Source organism: Ursus americanus, chromosome 20 (assembly GCF_024610735.1).
Source record: "Ursus americanus isolate L20-20 chromosome 20, mUrsAme1.1.p, whole genome shotgun sequence".
Classification (NCBI taxonomy): Eukaryota; Metazoa; Chordata; class Mammalia; order Carnivora; family Ursidae; genus Ursus; species Ursus americanus.
The window spans coordinates 33684346-33702108 of record NC_142146.1 but is presented as its reverse complement, the minus strand read 5'-3'; the positions used below and the strand labels follow the sequence as shown (position 1 = coordinate 33702108).

Below are 17763 nucleotides of genomic sequence, written 5' to 3'. Positions count from 1 at the left end.
GTTTTACCTTTCAAATATGTATGTGAATTCAATGTATTAGTAATTCTTTCGGCCTTAGTCTTCTTTTCTTTAAGCATGTCATCTTTCCTCCATCTAAATCACTGACTAAATAAATGTTCAACAGAATAAGGCCGAAGAAAATATTACTGATTCTAATTCTTTAAAGAACTTTAGTTCTGGTTTTTATGTTCCTACTTCTTCAAAACCAGTTTCTCCCTCATGGATTTTCCCTTGATTTCTATCACATGTAAGACCGATCAGTTGTTTTACCAGGACTATAAGACTTTTAGAGTTAGAAGGGACTTTCCAGGATCATCTAGTCTTGCTCAACTCTCCCTCACAAATAATAAGAAGTCAAGAAAGTTTAGTTATATACCCTTTGCCACATGGTTAAATAAGTGGCACATCTGGGAGCAAAACCAGGGAATTCTAAATACAAATAAATGGTGTTCTTTCCATTACAAGTTTTTATTTAAATTTTTGTATTTTTATCTGTTCATTTCATCTACATAAGATAAATTATTTTTTATTATTCTCTGTTTTATCTAAAATACTATACCCTCTTTGTTTATTCTAGCCACCATACAAGGAACACATATTTGTATCTTCTACTGCAAAGCAAAATAAATACAAATTTTGTAATGAAAAAAGGAATATCTTGGTTTCAAATCTCAAGCCCTGACCCCTCAGGTCTACAAATGTATTTAAGATTATCGACTTTCTGAGGCAACAGAGAGAATGATAACTTTATCACTGTATTGATATATATATAATGAATCACCATATCAATGACACAATACATTCTTTTTACACCATTTCTGGTTGACCACCAAGTGAACATCACTTATGACCACTAAGTGACCATCACTTATGACCAAGCCAAGATATGAAATCCACTGTTCTAATATTAAATAACAACCCCCATCTACCTCCTCACCATGTAAATTCTATGAAAGTTAGTTTTTCGTTCTATGATTTTTGTCTGGCTTGCAGCAGGCTCTCAAGAAAAATATGTTGATAAACAAATGAATAAATTAATAACTTTCCAAAAGGAAAACTAACCCAAAAAGTGATCTAAAAATGTATTAACTTTTCAAAGAGTAAACAAAAGAGAGATATTCCAGAAGGATTCATTTGGCCACCAAGGTTAACTGAAGAAACAAATGAGTCTTAATATTACAATTCACGACATTCTTTCTCAACAAAGTACTTGCTCCTTTTCCATTCTGCCTGAAAATGAATCTCTCAACAGGTTACTCTTTGTTTCCTCAGATTCCTTATGCATGAGACTTCTATAACAACTCCTCTGTTCATTTTTCTAGAAACACCAAACAAATGTTCAAAGAGATCAAATCAAGTTCACTATCAAAAGATCATAAAAAGGCCATTAGCAAATACATACATTAGGCTCTGGTAAATTAGTATCAGTATTACAATAAGACCGGAACTCAAAATAACCCAGTAATTCACTAGTTTCTTTCAGTGCTTTCATTTTCTTTGTATGCAGCTGCTCTCAAGACTCATTTCAAAATATCAAATCTCACAATTACAAAAAGAGCAATTTCTAGCAATCCTACACTGATTAAATCAAAACATTCTCTTCACTGCTTTATAAAATGTTATCTTCTATATTGTTCCTCTAAAATCTAAGTAAAAAGTACTAAAACAGTATTATGTTAATTCAAATACTGAGGATGAAGGAATTTGCTCACCTAATCCTTTCTTTTCCTCATATTTTTATAACTTAATTCACTTCAAATGTCTATGCTAAGTTCAAAGTTACCAAATTAAAACTGCAAACTCATTTATATCCTTTTTCTCTTTATTTTTAAACACCGATACTAAAACATTTTAAAACCATATTACTTATCAAAGTCAAAACTAATATTATTTGAAGTATCACCAATCATTTAGCTTATGTTCATAAACAACATAAAGCACCAGTCTATTACATAAACACACCAGGTTCCATATACTTTTTCTTTAAATTCGCAAAAGTGAAAAATCTAATTCAAAAACTACAAGAAAACTATGGATTTAATAAACAGATGAACTTACTGAAAAAATCTTTAAAGACGCTTAACCAATCCATTTTGAATAAAAATCCCGTGTTCTCTTTTGTCAGTTTGTTAACACAACTCAGGATAATCCTCAGTGAGCTTCCTGGTCTGTTCTGCAACACTGAAACTCCCCACACCCAATCCATGTGACTTGGCCTACACCCAGGCAACAGAAAGTTTTTCTGAGGCTTCTCTCTTTCTAAAACTTTTCCCCTCTGAACTATAACAGAACCTGTAAAACAAGTATATCATCATGGCCACAAATGTTACCTTATTATTCAGACTTATTTTAGAAAAAGATTTAAAGTATGCATTTTCAATAGTTGAAAAAATATTCATGCATTCACTCTCTCCTTTGTTTTCTCCCTTTTTTCTTATCTTTCAAACAATGTCTCCACCAGCACGATCATTGTGAAACAAATCCATTAACCACATGGAACATTTAAATTACCAAAAAGGGATTTAGAAATTCTGAGAAAGAGAAGGCTATGTGATTCAAAAGCTGGAATTACATCATTATACAGGAGAACTAAAAATCATTAACTTAAAACAATGTTTTCACATATCCTGTAATATAGGTAGCAATAACTATAATATAGTAATAAAGTTAACAGAGATATTCTAGGACTTAAATAGATATAAAGTCCTTCTAAAATCATCTCAACAATATCAGAAAATAGTATGGAAGTTTTCCCAGGCATATTAACAAATAATAAAAATTCTATCTAGTTGGGCTTTTTAAGTTTATATGCACTAATATCTAAAGCTGGGATATATTTCCATTTTGCTCTATGATATTAGGTTTTTCATGATCTTCTGTTTAAACATTTGCTCTAGGCCCAGGTACCAGTATCCTTTTAAAAAGGAACAAAAACGTCTCTCTAGGTGTAGCTCTAATCCTTTTTGTGCCTTCACCACTATCAGGCCTAATTTCTTGATAGAAGTTACCTTAATTTTCCCCAATACCTCCGATCTACATGCTTTCAATAAGTGACCAATATTTACAAAATCAGAAGTACTCCTGGTCCTAACTATGGTCTCTTCACTTAAAAAATAATAATAATGGTCTTATTTGCAAAACCTTAAAATCTTAATAAAAGGTAACCTCAGATACAGCAGTTGAAAGTCATGGTGAAAATCCAGATTAATAACTCCATTTATTAAACTACCTTTAGAATACTAGAAATTTATTCACTCACAAACCAATATTCCAATATTTTATATTTACTTTGAGTTGTAATATATTTTAGTTTTGGCTATTTTACAGTGTTAAAAATAAGATTTGTCTTCTGCTGATAACTGAAAGAACACTCTAGAATAACAATTTTGAATAAAAAATAAAGCTAAAATAAAGCAGTTAGTTAATAATATTTCATATTTGTCAATCATGCCACATAACTCCCAAACTATTTTTGCAAAGAGAAATTTTACTTTCTCATCCCCATATATACAAAGTAACAGCATGTTTGCCTGAATACCAAAAACGAAATTCTGTCCCTCCCATTCCTTCCTGTCAGCCAAGGAGAGTTTAATTAAAAGAAAAAAGAAAGAGGCCAGTCCTCATCTGTGCATATTTCCTTCCTATCAGCTCAGCCAAGCCCACTGTGAAGCCAGTTCCATTATCTCTGGCCCTAATGGAGAGCTAGTAAAAACAAACAAACTTTACAGTTAGAGGAAGAAAAAGGGGAAAAAAAGAAAAACGAAATAAGAAATCAGCTTTGTAGATGCTAATCTACAGTAATAATCCACAATTTTAAACTTTTATCAAATGCAAAAACAAAATGATGGTTTTTAAAAGCAAAATTCAAAATATAAGCTAATAAACGTTAAAATACAGCAACGTGCCATGTTAAAAAAAATTGCCTTAATGCCAAAGAGGCAATTCTGAATCTCCCTTATTTATATCCTTGTCTCAATTAGATGCAGAATTTACCTAAACTTCAACAGGCACTTGCAGTTCAAGGGGCCCTGGCTGGAGGATCAGATTCAGTCCTGCTCATTGGCACCACTCTGGTTTGACCCTTGAACACCAGCGAGATTTATAGAAACACCAGCCCACTAACACTTATGGCTTTTAATACTCTTCTGACTTGGCTGAATACCTGCTATGAGCAAACTTACCTGGCCTAGCTGAAATTCTAGTCTTGGCCTTTTCTAGCCAATTCTGCCCAATGCTGCCAAAATCCTATACAAAGAAACAAGCTCTAGCATCCATTTAAAAGAAAGTATTATTGGTGTTTTAATACAAAAACAACTTACCTAACGTATCCTTCAGGTTTTTTACAATAGATGCTTTCCGAGCGCTGTTTTTCCTCTCCACATAGTTAGAAGGCACAAAACCAGTTTTATTCATGGAGTTTCGAACTCGCCACCAGGACTTAGAGTCATCCAGAAGCCATAATCTCTCATTCTTCTTGATGTCCAGCTCTTGTTCTTGTTGGGCCACATAATCAAATTTGGCTACTACCACCACTTCTTCTGCCATCTTTCAGCAGCTTCAGAACTGTAACCACATACAAAACATTTTTATAAGGTCTAGTAGTAGTCTACATGCTTTTCAAAAAACCTAAGTAAAAACCTAAAAGAACTGAAAGGTTGAAAGGAAAAATATGAAAAAACATAAACAAAAACAGGCAATACTAATACTAATCGAATACTAATCAAGACAAAACTGATGTAGCTATATTAGTAATACACAAAAAGGACAAACCATTAAGGCAAACCATTACCAGTAATAAGGAAGTTCACAATACAATTGAAGGTTTTATTAAATATACATAACAAACTCATATGTACCTATTAACATACTTCCAAAACAGACTGATAGAACCACAAAAAAAATGTCACAAATCCATTGTCACAGAGGACAATCTTTAACACTTACCTCAGTAATAAATCAAGGACACAAAAATTAATAAGGCTAGATAAGAACTGACATCAAAATCATTAAGTCTGATCTAATAAACATACAAATATTACTTCCAAGCAGAAGAGTACAAATAGAACATATATAAAAATTATCAAATGTCAGGTGATAGAGAAAGTCTCAATAACTTTCATGTACTTGGTATCTGACAACCATATTCTCTGACAATCATTACAAAAAGAGCTTTTTAAAAACCTCCTGTTTGGGAACTTCTAAAACTTCACGTGTCAAAGAAGAAATTATAATAGCATTGTGAAAATATTTAGAGAAGTAAAATAATAAAAAGACTTTATATAACCAAACTTGAGGGATGCAGCAAAAGGAGTGTACAGAAGAGATTCCAGTTGTAAATAGATCAGAAAAGTAAGAAAACCTTAAAATAAATTAATGAACTGAGTATCTGTCTTAAGCATTACAAAAGCATTACAAAAGAATGATATAAAGTAGAAAAAATGAAATAATATAAATAAAAGTAGAATTTCATGAAAGAAAACAATGATATAGAAAGAAGGCTCAACAGAACAAAAAGGTAGTTCTTTACCATGACTGATAAAATGGACATAGTTCTGGCAAGACTTATAAAAGAAAAAAGGAAAAAAACAGACCCAAATACCAGGAATGAAAAGGGAGTCATAATTAGAGATGCTGCAGATATTCAAATCACCTGGCAATACTGCATGCAGATATTCAAATCACCTGGCAATACTGCAAGCAACTTTATCAATAAATGTGAAACTAATATGTACAAATTCATAGAAAAATAAAAATTAGAAAAGTAATAACATTTAATCCGTCATTAAAAAATCTTCCCATAATGAACATCAGGACCACATGGTTTACACGCAAGTTCTATTAAAATTCAAAGAACAAGTAATTCCAATTTATACAAACTCTTTCAGAACAAAGAAAGGAAAATTACAAGCCTAACTCACTCCTGAATTTATTAGATGCGTTCCCTGCTTTCTTCAGAGAGATTAATTTACATAAACAGCTACCCCTGGCTTAGCAAGCAAATAAATTCAGCTTTTAGTTTTGGATATTGAATAGCATTCTCTTTCCTTTCTTTTTTTTTTTTTAAGATTTTATTTATTTATCTGTCAGAGAGAGAGAACGAAGGTACACACATGCAGGGGGAGCAACAGGCAGAGGGAGAAGCAGGCTCCCTGCTGAGCAGAGAGCCCGATGTGGGACCCAGGATCATAACCTGAGCTGAAGGCTCAGGTTTAGCTTAAGGCTCAGGTTTAGCTTAACCGACTGAGCCACCCAGGCGCCCCAGCATTCTCTTTTCTCAACAATGAAAGAAGTTGTTCAATATTCTCAAAGAAATGCATTTTAATCTAGAATTCAACATCCACTAGCACTAAAGTACAGATACTTTGTGTTTATACGGTAGATGCTTTTTGGGGAGCATTGCAAGGCCTCAAAACCTACCACACGTTCTTCTGAAAGAATGGCTCAAGTGTGTACAGTAGTGAAATAACTAATAATGCTAAAATAAGAGGATGATGTGGTATTCAAAAAACAATAAACAGAGAAACCAGAAAAATCAATTTGTATTCTTGCAATTTTTGTTTGAATTACTTGCAAATAAAAAGTCTAAAAAATTACTACCACATGATGCAAAAACTTTACAGTGAGTGATGACTTTCCAAAGCAATAGAAAGCAGAGAGGGTTTTTTTTCAGGCATACTTGAACACTGACTCTGATTCCTTCCCTGTGGGAACCTGCACACACACACCCTTATAATTAATCTTTAAATTTAGTGAAATTTAAATGGAATTTATTCCGAATCTTGACAAAAACTGACTTTAAAATTTATCTAGAAGACTAATCACATAAAACCGGCAAATGACATTCTATAGAAAATTAGCGTTGATATGACACTGTAGGTTGTATACCCAGAATTTTCTAGTTTCCTATCAATATCCCAATTATCCTTCCAGTTGTCACCTTACTATTATTGTATTAGTCATGCAACTTGGTGGGGACTGACCCTAGTTTCTTTTTTTTTTTTTTTAAGATTTTATTTATTTGACAGAGATAGAGACAGCCACTGAGAGAGGGAACACAAGCAGGGGGAGTGGGAGAGGAAGAAGCAGGCTCCTAGAGGAAGAAGCAGGCTCCTAGCGGAAGAGCCTGATGTGGGGCTCGATCCCATAACGCCAGGATCACGCCCTGAGCCGAAGGCAGACGCTTAACCGCTCTGCCACCCAGGCACCCCCTGACCCTAGTTTCTAAGCTGTATTTGGGTTAGTCAAAGCTGTTTCCTCCCATCAAAAGGATAATAAGGGAATGCTACAAAATTTGACAACTTAGAAGAAATGGACCAATTCTTCAAAAAACACAAAGCACCAAAACACACTCAATATGAAATAGATATTTGAATAGCCCTGTAACTATTCGGGAAATTAAATTCGTAACTTAAAAACTCCATCCCCCAAAAGAAATCTCCAGGTCTAGATGGCTTCTCAAGAATTCTACCAATTATTTAAAGAATTTACACCAATTCTACATAATCCCTTCTAGAAAACAGTAGAGGGGAAATGGAGAAATACTGCCCTATTTATCTTTGGTATTAATAATAATAATAAATTGGTTTTAACTGATGTCAAAACTAAACAACAGTATAAAAAGAGTAAAATACCAACCAATATCCCTCATTAATGTAGACGCAAAAATCCTTAACAAAATATTAGCAGACAGAATTCAGCAGGATATAAAAAGAATTAATACTCCATAACCAAGTAGGGTTTTTTCCAGGGATGCAAAGCTGGTTCAACATATAAAATTAATCATTAATCAGTATAATTCACCACACTAACAAGCTAAGAAAAATCATACGAGCGTATTACTCAATGCAGAAAAAGCATCTGACAAAATTCAACCCCCATGATAAAAGTTCTCAGAAAAACAGAAATAGAAGGGAACTTCCTCAACCTGATAAATAGGATCTACAAAAAACCTACAGCTAACAATATACTAATGGTAAAAGACAGATGTCTTCCTCCTATAATCAAGAACAAGGCAGATATCTGCTCTCACTACTCTTACTCAACAAAGTGCTCCAAGTTTTAGCCAGTTCAGCAAGGTAAGAAAAGAATATAAATGGCATACAGATCAGAAAATAAGAAATAAAACTCTCCTTATTTACAGATGACATGACTGATTACAGAGAAGATTCTAAAAGCTACAACCCCCCCAAAAACGAGAAACAAAACCCCCCAAACCCTCCTAGTACTAACTAGTGAATTCAGCAAGGTCGCAAGACACAAGATCAACATGCAAAAATCAACTGTATTTCTAAGTACAATCAATGAACACATGGACACCAAAATTTAAAATGCAGTATCATTTACAATTACATAAATAAAAAAGGAAAAAAATGAAAGAGGTACGAACCTAACAAAACATGAAGGAGACTCTATGCTGAAAACTACAAAATGCAGATAAAAGAAATTAAAGATCTAAATAAAAGTGTTTCTGAAATAGAAGACTCAAACATAGTAAGGATGCTATTTTTTCCCAAATTGATACATAGGTTTACATAATTCTTATCAAAGTCCCAGCAAAAGTTTTTTGTATGTATAGACAATATTATTCTATAATTTTGAAGGAAAAGCAAATTAATTAATAACTAAAATATTTTAAAGTCAAAATAAAATAGGAGGAAACTTATTATATAGCTAAAGTAGTCAAAATTGCATGGTATGCAAAGAAATAGACATGAATATCAATGGAAAAGAAAGAGAATCCAAGGGATGCCTGGGTGGCTCAGTTGGTTAGGTGTCTGCCTTTGGCTCAGGTCATGATCCCAGGGTCCTTGGATTGAGTCCCACATCAAGCTCCTTGCTCAGTGGGGTGCTTGCTTCTCTCTCTGCCTGCCACTTCCCATGCTTGTGCGCTCTCTCTCTGGGTCTCTCTCTGATGAAGGTACAAAAAGTAATTGAGTGGGGTAGGGAGAAGCTTTCTCAACAAATGCCGCTAAAGCAAAAGGACATCAATAGCCCCCGCCCCAGCAAAAAAGTCCAAGACCTAATCTCACACCCCTTATGCAAACACAAACTCAACAGGAATGACAACCTTAGACGTAAAATTATGAAACTTTAAGAAAAATATATAGGAGAAATCTTCAGGATATAGAGCTAGGCAAAGAGTTCTTAGACTTGACACCAAAAGCAAGATCCATAAAGGAAAAACTCAACAGTAGAAAAACAAATTCAGTTAGAAAACAAGCAAAAGACATGAAGAGAAATTCAATGAAGACGACAGAGATGGCAAACACATAAAAAGATGTTCATCATCAAGAAAACGCAAATTAAAACCATGCTGAAATGTCACTACACACCTATCAGAATGGCTAAAATAAGAGAGTAACAATACCAAATGCTGATAAAGATATGTTGAAACTGGATCACTCATACATTGCTGAAGAGAATATGTTAAACGACATAGATGCTCTGAAGAAAAAAAAAGTTTGGCAGCTTCTTGTAAAATTAAATATGCAACTACCATACCAACCAACTATACTCCTGGCATTTATCCCAGAGAAATGAAGACTTATATTCACACAAAAACTTTTACATAATGTTTATAGCAACTTTATTTGTAATAACCAAAAACGGTAAATCACTCAGATGTCCTTCAACAAGAGAATGGTTAAACATAGTGTGGTACATTCCATACCAAGGAATATCACTCAGCAATAAAAAGGGAAAAAATAATAGATACATGCAAAAAGCTGAATGTATCTCCAAGGAATTATGCTGAATGACCAAAAAAACCCAAAAAAACAAAAACAAAACACCAATCCCAAAGTTTATATACTGTGTAACTCCATTTATATGACATTCTTGAAATGACAAAATTATTTTGATTGCCTGGGATTAAGGAGGGAGTAGGATTTGGAGGGAAGTGGGTGTGGTTATAAAAGGGCAACATCAGGGATTCTTGTGGTGATGAAAAAGTTGTCTCTTGACTATATAAATATTAATACCCTGGTTGTTATACTGTACTATACTTTTGCCAGATGTCACCACTGGGATAAACGAAGTAAAGGAGACACTGGATCTTTCAGTAAGTTGTAAGAGTTCTTACGACTGCCTGTGGATCTATAATTGTCTCAAAATTAAAAGTTTAAAATAAAATACACTGATTATAGATAAAAAAGCAAAACAACAAATAAAATTTAGAAATATTTTCACATTCCTGATAAAAGGAAGTCTTTTAACACCACAATTTCAGTATTAGTAACTATAAAATGAAAATGTTTAACTTTTATACAGCAAAGGATATTAGTACCTGCTGTTGCTGTAACAAATTATCACAAACTTAGTGACTTAAAACAACACCAATTATCTTACAGCTCTGGAGGTTAGAGGTATGAAATGGGTCGTATGGGCTAAAATCAAAGTGTCAGCAGTGTTGTATTCCTTCTGGTGGCTGTAGAGGAAAATCTAATCCTTGCCATTTCCAGTTTCTAGAAGCTGCCTGCGTTCTTTGGCTCATGATTACATCACCCTGATCTTTAGTGTGATCCTCACATCTAATTTGCTCACTTTAACCCTTCTGCCTCCTTTCATAAGGACCTTTATAACTTACAACGGGCCCACGACGATAATCCAAAATAATTTCCCCATTTCAAAATCCTTAACATATGCAAAGTCTCTTTAACTATATAACGTAACAGGTTCTGGACATTAGAATGTGTACATCTTTGGGGGAGCCTTTATTGTACCTACCACCAACATCAAAAAACAATGAGACTAAGTTTAAAAATTGGCAAAGAACAAAGAGCAATTATGTAATAGAAAGGACAGTCAAAAAGTACTGCAAAAGACTCTAAATGCCCTTATATAATTAAAGAAATGAAAACTAAAATTGAGGTATTATTCTTTATCAGAGTAACAGAAAAAAATCCGTTTATTTAATGCTCCCCAGAATGTACAAAATAAGCCTTCCCCTACATACATTATTGACATTATAACTAAAAATTGATATAAAGCTTAACTTTTTAAATTGTGTAAATTTTCAACACATACAAAGTAAGGAATAGTATAATGAATCCCATACCTATCACCCAACTTCAATTAATACTATGATTTTGTAGGTCATTCATCCCCCAATTTTGGGTGGGGGTGCTGGAATCCTACGATTTCACCTATAAATACTAACAGATAAGAACACATACCCCACGAAAATTAGCAACAAATCAAGGGGTCTTTTACCTTTTTTGCCATGGTCCCCCACCCCATAGCAAAAAGGTTAATAAGTCTGGTAAAACCTATAACCCCTACTCAGAATAAGGTCTTATATGCATAAAAAGACATGACATTGCAAATAAAATAAACTATACTGAAGTTCAGTTATTAACATATTTTTTAAAAACTTGTACTGTTAAAAATATAAGTGCTTCTTTACTGAGGTTAAGAGCACCTGCAACAATTCTTTCATTTCATCCAATACTGATGTTCAAGTTTTACTAAGTGTATTTAAATAAAAAGTCTTTTATATAGTTGGTTTGAACTAGGATCTAAACTAAGTCTGTATATTGCACTTTGGTTAATGTTTTACATCTCCTTACTCTATATAACACATTCTCTTTCCCCACCAGTTCCATGCCATTTACTTGTTGGAAGAACCCGGCTTCATTTGTCCTGCAGCACTTCTCACACTGTGGATTTGACTGAGGTACATCTTCATGGTGTTCCTTTATCTACCCTGTTTCCTAAAAATTGGTAATTTTACCTAGAGGCTTTATTGCCTCACCCCCACCCCCAGATTCTTCTGTTGTTGTTGATGCAAGAATACTTCATAGATGGGGCACCTGCATGGCTCAGTCTGTTAAGCGTCTGCCTTCTGTTTGGGTCATGATCCTGGGGTCCTGGGATAGAGCCCAGCACCTGGCTCCCGGCTCTGTAGGGAGCCTGCTTCTCCCTCTCCCTCTGCTTGTACTCACACTCACACACACACACACACACACACTCTCTCTCTCTCTCTCTCAAATAAATAAAATCTTTTTTTTTAAGAATACTTCATAGAGATTCTTGAGAACTACTTATTGCCGTAATACAGGAGGCACCCTATGTCTGGCTGACATTTAAAATGAATGGTGGATACAGTAGTATCAAAGATTCACCCATCAGATTCCCCATCAAACCTTCACCTAATGGTTTTATCAGCCCCTGATGATCACTGCCCAGATCTACCATTTCCAAAATGATTTGCTAGCTATACCTGCTTTTAGAAATTGCTACTGTTTTGTTTTACTAAGAACATTTTTGATTACACTGATACATAAACCCTACAAGAAAGGGAGAATAAATGTCTCTGTGTTTAGAACACCAACTAGATAAACAACTAGATTCATCTGTTTCCACTTTTTGAAGATCACTTTATTTTTCCTTTTAAAAATTTAATTATTTTTAAAGTTTATTTATTTACTTAAGTATTCTCTACACCCAGTGTTGATCTCATGAGCCCAAGATCAAGAGTTGCATGCTTTTCTGAATGAGCCAGTCAGGTGTCCCTAAAATTTAATTTTATTTCATTATTATATAAAGCATTTAGATGGTTGTAAAAGTATAACAATCAAACAAGGTACATTCATAGAGTTCTGCTTCCACCTTCTCTCTCTTTTCTCTCCCTCTCCCTAAAGAATAACCATTTTTTATTGGTTTTGGTTTATCTATTGTTGCTTTTTGAATATGTGAGAGAAAACATATGTAAATCGGAAATTCTAATTTTCACACCCCCTGACAACAAAACACGTACACGCACAAAAGGAGGGGCACACCATGTACTGTCTGAACCTTAATTTTTTTAACACTACATTCTGAACATCATTCCACAGCAGTATCAGAGTTCTTTTCTAATATAACTAACTACCGCACAGTACTTCATCATTATAGAAGTATCTCAGTTTCCTCAATTAGACCTTAGACAGTGAGTTGTTTCCAGCCTTCTGATAATAAACAGTGTTGCAATAAATAGTCTAATATACATGTCATTTTGTTTTTCTGTTAATCTACCTTTGGGTTAGAGTCATAGAAAAATGCTGAGTTGAAGTTTAAGGTTTATATAATTTTGTGAGATAGTGCCAAATACTCTATCCATAGGTTCTTTATCCTTTTATATTTTCCACAATATGTGGGAGTGATTATTTCCCCACAACATTACCAACAAAATTTGGATTTTTGCCAGATAAGTAAGAAATGATATTTCAAAGCAGTTTTTAATTGTATTTCTCCATTACAGTGAAATTAAGCACATTTCCCAAATTTAAGGGACATTTACTTTTGTTTTTCTGTATGGATTACCTGTTTATTTCTTTTGCCCATTTACCCAAGGTATGGCTTTTCTTTTCCAATTCTTAGAAACTCTTCATGTAGTAGGAATACTTGCCCTTTGTCTTTGATACAAATTTTTTTCAGTCATGTCTTTTTAACTTGGTTATTATATTTTAGGTAAAATTTTTGAAGAACAACTTGACAGCAACTATCAACATTTTACGTGCTCATTTCTTTGAATCAGCAATCTACATACTACAGGAAAAAATAATGCAAGTATCCAAAGTCATGTGTGTAAGAATGTTTGCTGTGGCACTGCTAATAACTGTGAAAAATAAGGAATAAAGAGTGTCTAAATTGTAAGTACTGGCATGGTAAAATGTCCAATAAACATTAAATATTAAGCAAAAATGCAAATTCTAAAACAACAGGATTACAACTCTATTTTTTTTAAAAACTCCCATTACATATATTTGTATATGCATTAAAAAGTTCTGGGAGAATATACATCAAATTGTAAAAGTGGCAGCCTCAGTGAGTGGTAAGACTGGTAAAACTTAGTCCATATTCCACAGATATGTGTAGTTTGAATATTTTACAAAAATATTACTCTACTTTTAAAAAAAGTACTATAAAAAGAGAAAACCAACTGAAAGCTATAACTAATAGGAACTGGCAGCCAAAACACAAAGTAGGTGTGAGGAAACATGGAGAAAGCAGGAGGAAAAAGAAATTAGAGGGAACTGAGGGAAAAAGAAATGAGAGAGAAATAAGGGTATGAAGTAAATCTGCTTTATCACAGAATCACAACTAAAACCTGAACAATTAGAACATAAAGCAAAAAGAAAAAAAAAAAACACCTCACAAGAAACAAAACATACAAAGACAAAACAAAAAACACTAATAAATTAACTTTCCTTTGATGACTATTTCTTCGGTTAAGTAGCAGATAAAAGAGCTAAGTTGAATTCAGAATCCAGATAATAGGGAAAACTATTTTTAAACACAAGAAATAGTGATATGACATGCTTACACTACAAGAGGGACAGCAACTGAGGCCAAATGAGAATGCCTACTCATGCCTACTCTGAAGCATACACTAAGAATAGAATGGGTAGAAACCTTTGCACTTTTTAACAGCCATTTCCCTCCTGATCTTTTAGCCAAGCTTAGTTCAAATTACATAAACTGAATATGGTATGACTCCACTATTCGTTGATCCAGCCAAGAGGCCTGGTTGTAAAGGGGGTCACTTAACATTCTACATTCTCCTACAAAAGTGTCAGCTCCATGTTTTCAACTACACTCACGAAATTTATACTTGGATGCTCCTGGCCCCTACTCTTGCTTTCAGGAACTGGATTCCTGTCCTTCTGTCTGTATCCCTGTACCTGGCACCTGAACCCAGAAGCCTTACCAACCAGTGTCCAATTCCTGCCTGATGTCAAGTATCGGCTTTCCTTGATAGAATGTGAACTGCCTATTTTGATCCCCACTGATTGTCTGCCCCGCTCTGGTAATACAAATATCACGGACCCTGGAATTGACATCAGTCCCTATTTACAGTACTCACATCCTGCTTGCCTTTTCTTCCTGGGCTTATTTCCTGATCTCAGTTTGTTTTTCAAATTCACCTCCAAACTCATTCCCAAACTAGACCTATACACATTTGCTGATCATACTCCTGGCCTTTCCTGATCTGGTTATTACAAGAATAGGACCAAACAGAAAGTAAAGAATAATTATTCAATGTCTGTAAGAACAATACAGAATTCACTGTCCTAGAAATCAGCAGATTAAATTGGAGAACATCTAGTGGCTTACAATCAGAGGTCTTTATACCCCTTCACAAAGGCTGAGAGTTGTTAAAAATATGTAACTCCACACCAAGGAATGTTTATTGTATGAACATAATTCAGGTATTAACCTAGCATTTCCCTCACAATAATCCTTTGACATACTATCCTTACTTTATAAAATATGACCTAAAGAAGTTAAATGGCTTTTAAACCTTAGAAAATAAGTGATGGAAACAGGGAGACAAATGCATGTTCTTTTCATCTCCCCAAAGTTCATATGCTTTTTTAAAAATTTTAATTCCAATACAGATAACACAGTGCTACATCAGTTTCAGATGTACAATACAGTAATTCAACAGTTCTATACATTACTCAGTGCTCATCATAACTGTACAAGTCAATGTACTTTGATTACCATGCTGCCTTTTTTTTTTTTTAATACTTGTAGCAAGAATTACTATCAAACTCCACTCATTGGGCCAGAAACCCTTGTGGCGTTAGTGAAAGACTTGCCTTTCATGTAGCACAATACCTACGCTTGTGATTTCACTGGCCAGCCAGCCGCTTCAACTCCAAGCTCTAACAATGTGTAGTACCATGTCGCCTCGTAAAGACCAGAAAATAAGGGTAGAGGTTATAAATGCATGGAAACCAACTGCCTACTAAATCAGTAATTCTCAAACTATTTAGTCTCAAAACCCCTTTACAAACTTAAAAACTTGAAGACCCAAAAAGGTTTTGTTTATGTTGTTTATATTGATCAATATTTACCACACTGGGAATTAAAAGCTAGAAAATGTTTGGATATTTTTAAATTCAATTAAACATAATATTTAATTCAATACAGAACATTTTTATGAAAATTATATTTTCTCAAACAAAAACATTAGTGAAAACAGTGGTGCTATTTTACATTTTTGCAAATCTTTTCAATGTCTGACTATTGATTCCCATATCTGTTTCTGCATTTAACGTACTGCAACATACTATTCTGGTTGAAAGGAAAACTTGGTGTCACACAAATACGTAGTTGGAAAAAGAGTACTTTTAAGAGTCTTTTCAGATAATTGTGGATATTTTTTTTTTGGTACTACACTAACACTTGACAAGTGGTAGAGCTTCTTAAATACTAGTTTGTAATGCGGAATCTAAAATTTTACCAAGTGAACTTTTCCACACAGTTATATTAAAATTCATTGCCCTAGGTATTTTTAATTCCAAGCGAAATGGGTATAAGCCCACTGCAGCCTCTCTCTCCAACTGATTACAACTAAAATCTCCAGAAAATACAAAGAATCAACTCCTGAGGACTCTGAAAAGTAAATAATAGCAGGCGGATTGGGAAGGGAAATCAATCTAAAAAAAGACCAATACATCAACAATAAATACCCTTTTGGTTTCCCCCCTTCTGCTTTATTTTCTAGCTTTGACCGAAAGGTAGGCATAACAGGAAATTGCGTAGCAGGTAAAGTCAGGAAAAAGCTCAAGAGAAGCTCATTTGGCCAAAAGACAGGGGGAAAGGCTCTTGAAAGCCAGAAGACTGGGTTAAATCCCTGAGGTTTTATTTCTTCTTTTTTTTCCCCTCTCCCAGTGCTGTCCCAAGGCCAGCCTCAGTTGTGGATCTGCGCCACTGCCACAATGGTGGAGATGGCACATCCAATAAAACCCCAAGAGAAAACCTATCCCTCTGGATAAAGGAAGAAAAAAAGTAACCAGCTGGTACAAAGAATATGTGGGAAATACCCACTATCTCACCACTTCACCCTGAAGTCAATCACAGCCATACCCAAAACCGAGTAACAACATGAAAAACTGAAACTCATAATAAGAGAACCCAACCTTTCTGGTAAAAGGAACCAGGAAGAGGGTTGCTGAGGATAGGTAAATATGGGGAAAACTCCCATGAGAAAAGAACTGGTGAAGGTAATCTATGACAAAGACTCTTCTCGAATAGTCAGGCTCCTCTGAGTCCTATTGTTGACTAGGCCTCAATCTTGGCCTATAAAAACTGCAGCCTCTTAGCATAAATGATTTTGTCCACACTCTCACACTAAGAGACTTGAACAAATAATAGCGTCATTTCTAATGGCTTAAGGCTGCATCCCTAGGATGACAACTCTAGCCCCCTAAGTTCTGCATAAGGAAGCTCGATACTGCAAGAATTTACTGTTTGTTCCAACCCAAACTTGGTGATAGGAAGAGAGGTCCCTACAGCCCCCTTAGAACAGTCACTTTAGAAAGCTTGAAATTATAAATATTTCCACTGCCCCTTTGAAATATAAACCTTCTACCACCTAGAGGTGTCGTCTCAGAACTGAGAGCCATCTCTTTAAAATGTAATCATTCAATGGGGCACCTGGGTGGCTCAGCTGGTTAGGCATCTGACTCTTGGTTTTGGCTCAGGTCATGATCTTGGGGTTGTAGGATTAAGCCCCACACTGGGCTCCGTGCTGGGTGTGGAGCCTTCTTGGGATCCTCTCTTCCCCCCCTTCCACCCACCTGTGCACACAGACTCCCTCAAATAAATAAATAAATAAACAAACATTCAATGAGATACAACTCATTCTTGCTCCCAGTTCCCGTAGAGGGTAAGGGCCCAACTTTGGTGGGCACCTTGCTCTAACTTGTACCACATCTCTTGTCATAAAGATAAGTTTGTTTCTCCTCTGGATAAGTGTCGATTACAAATCCA

General features: G+C 34.7%; 1 protein-coding gene and 1 non-coding gene across 5 annotated transcripts in view; both read right to left on the bottom strand.

Annotated features, from left to right (window-relative positions):
• NCK1 (NCK adaptor protein 1) overlaps positions 1-17763 on the bottom strand; it is an 87290-nt gene that overhangs the window by 26679 nt on the left and 42848 nt on the right. For 3 of the 4 annotated variants that reach the window (XM_045791834.2, XM_045791835.2, XM_045791836.2), the window contains exon 2: positions 4320-4563. In XM_045791834.2, coding sequence (XP_045647790.1) covers positions 4320-4545 — 226 coding nt within the window. In that variant the 5' untranslated portion in view covers positions 4546-4563. The other variant, XM_045791838.2, reaches the window with a different exon arrangement.
• On the bottom strand, positions 15512-15665 carry LOC123788506 (small nucleolar RNA SNORA62/SNORA6 family). Its single transcript, XR_006778522.1, has one exon. It is a non-coding gene; the product is annotated as a small nucleolar RNA SNORA62/SNORA6 family (small nucleolar RNA).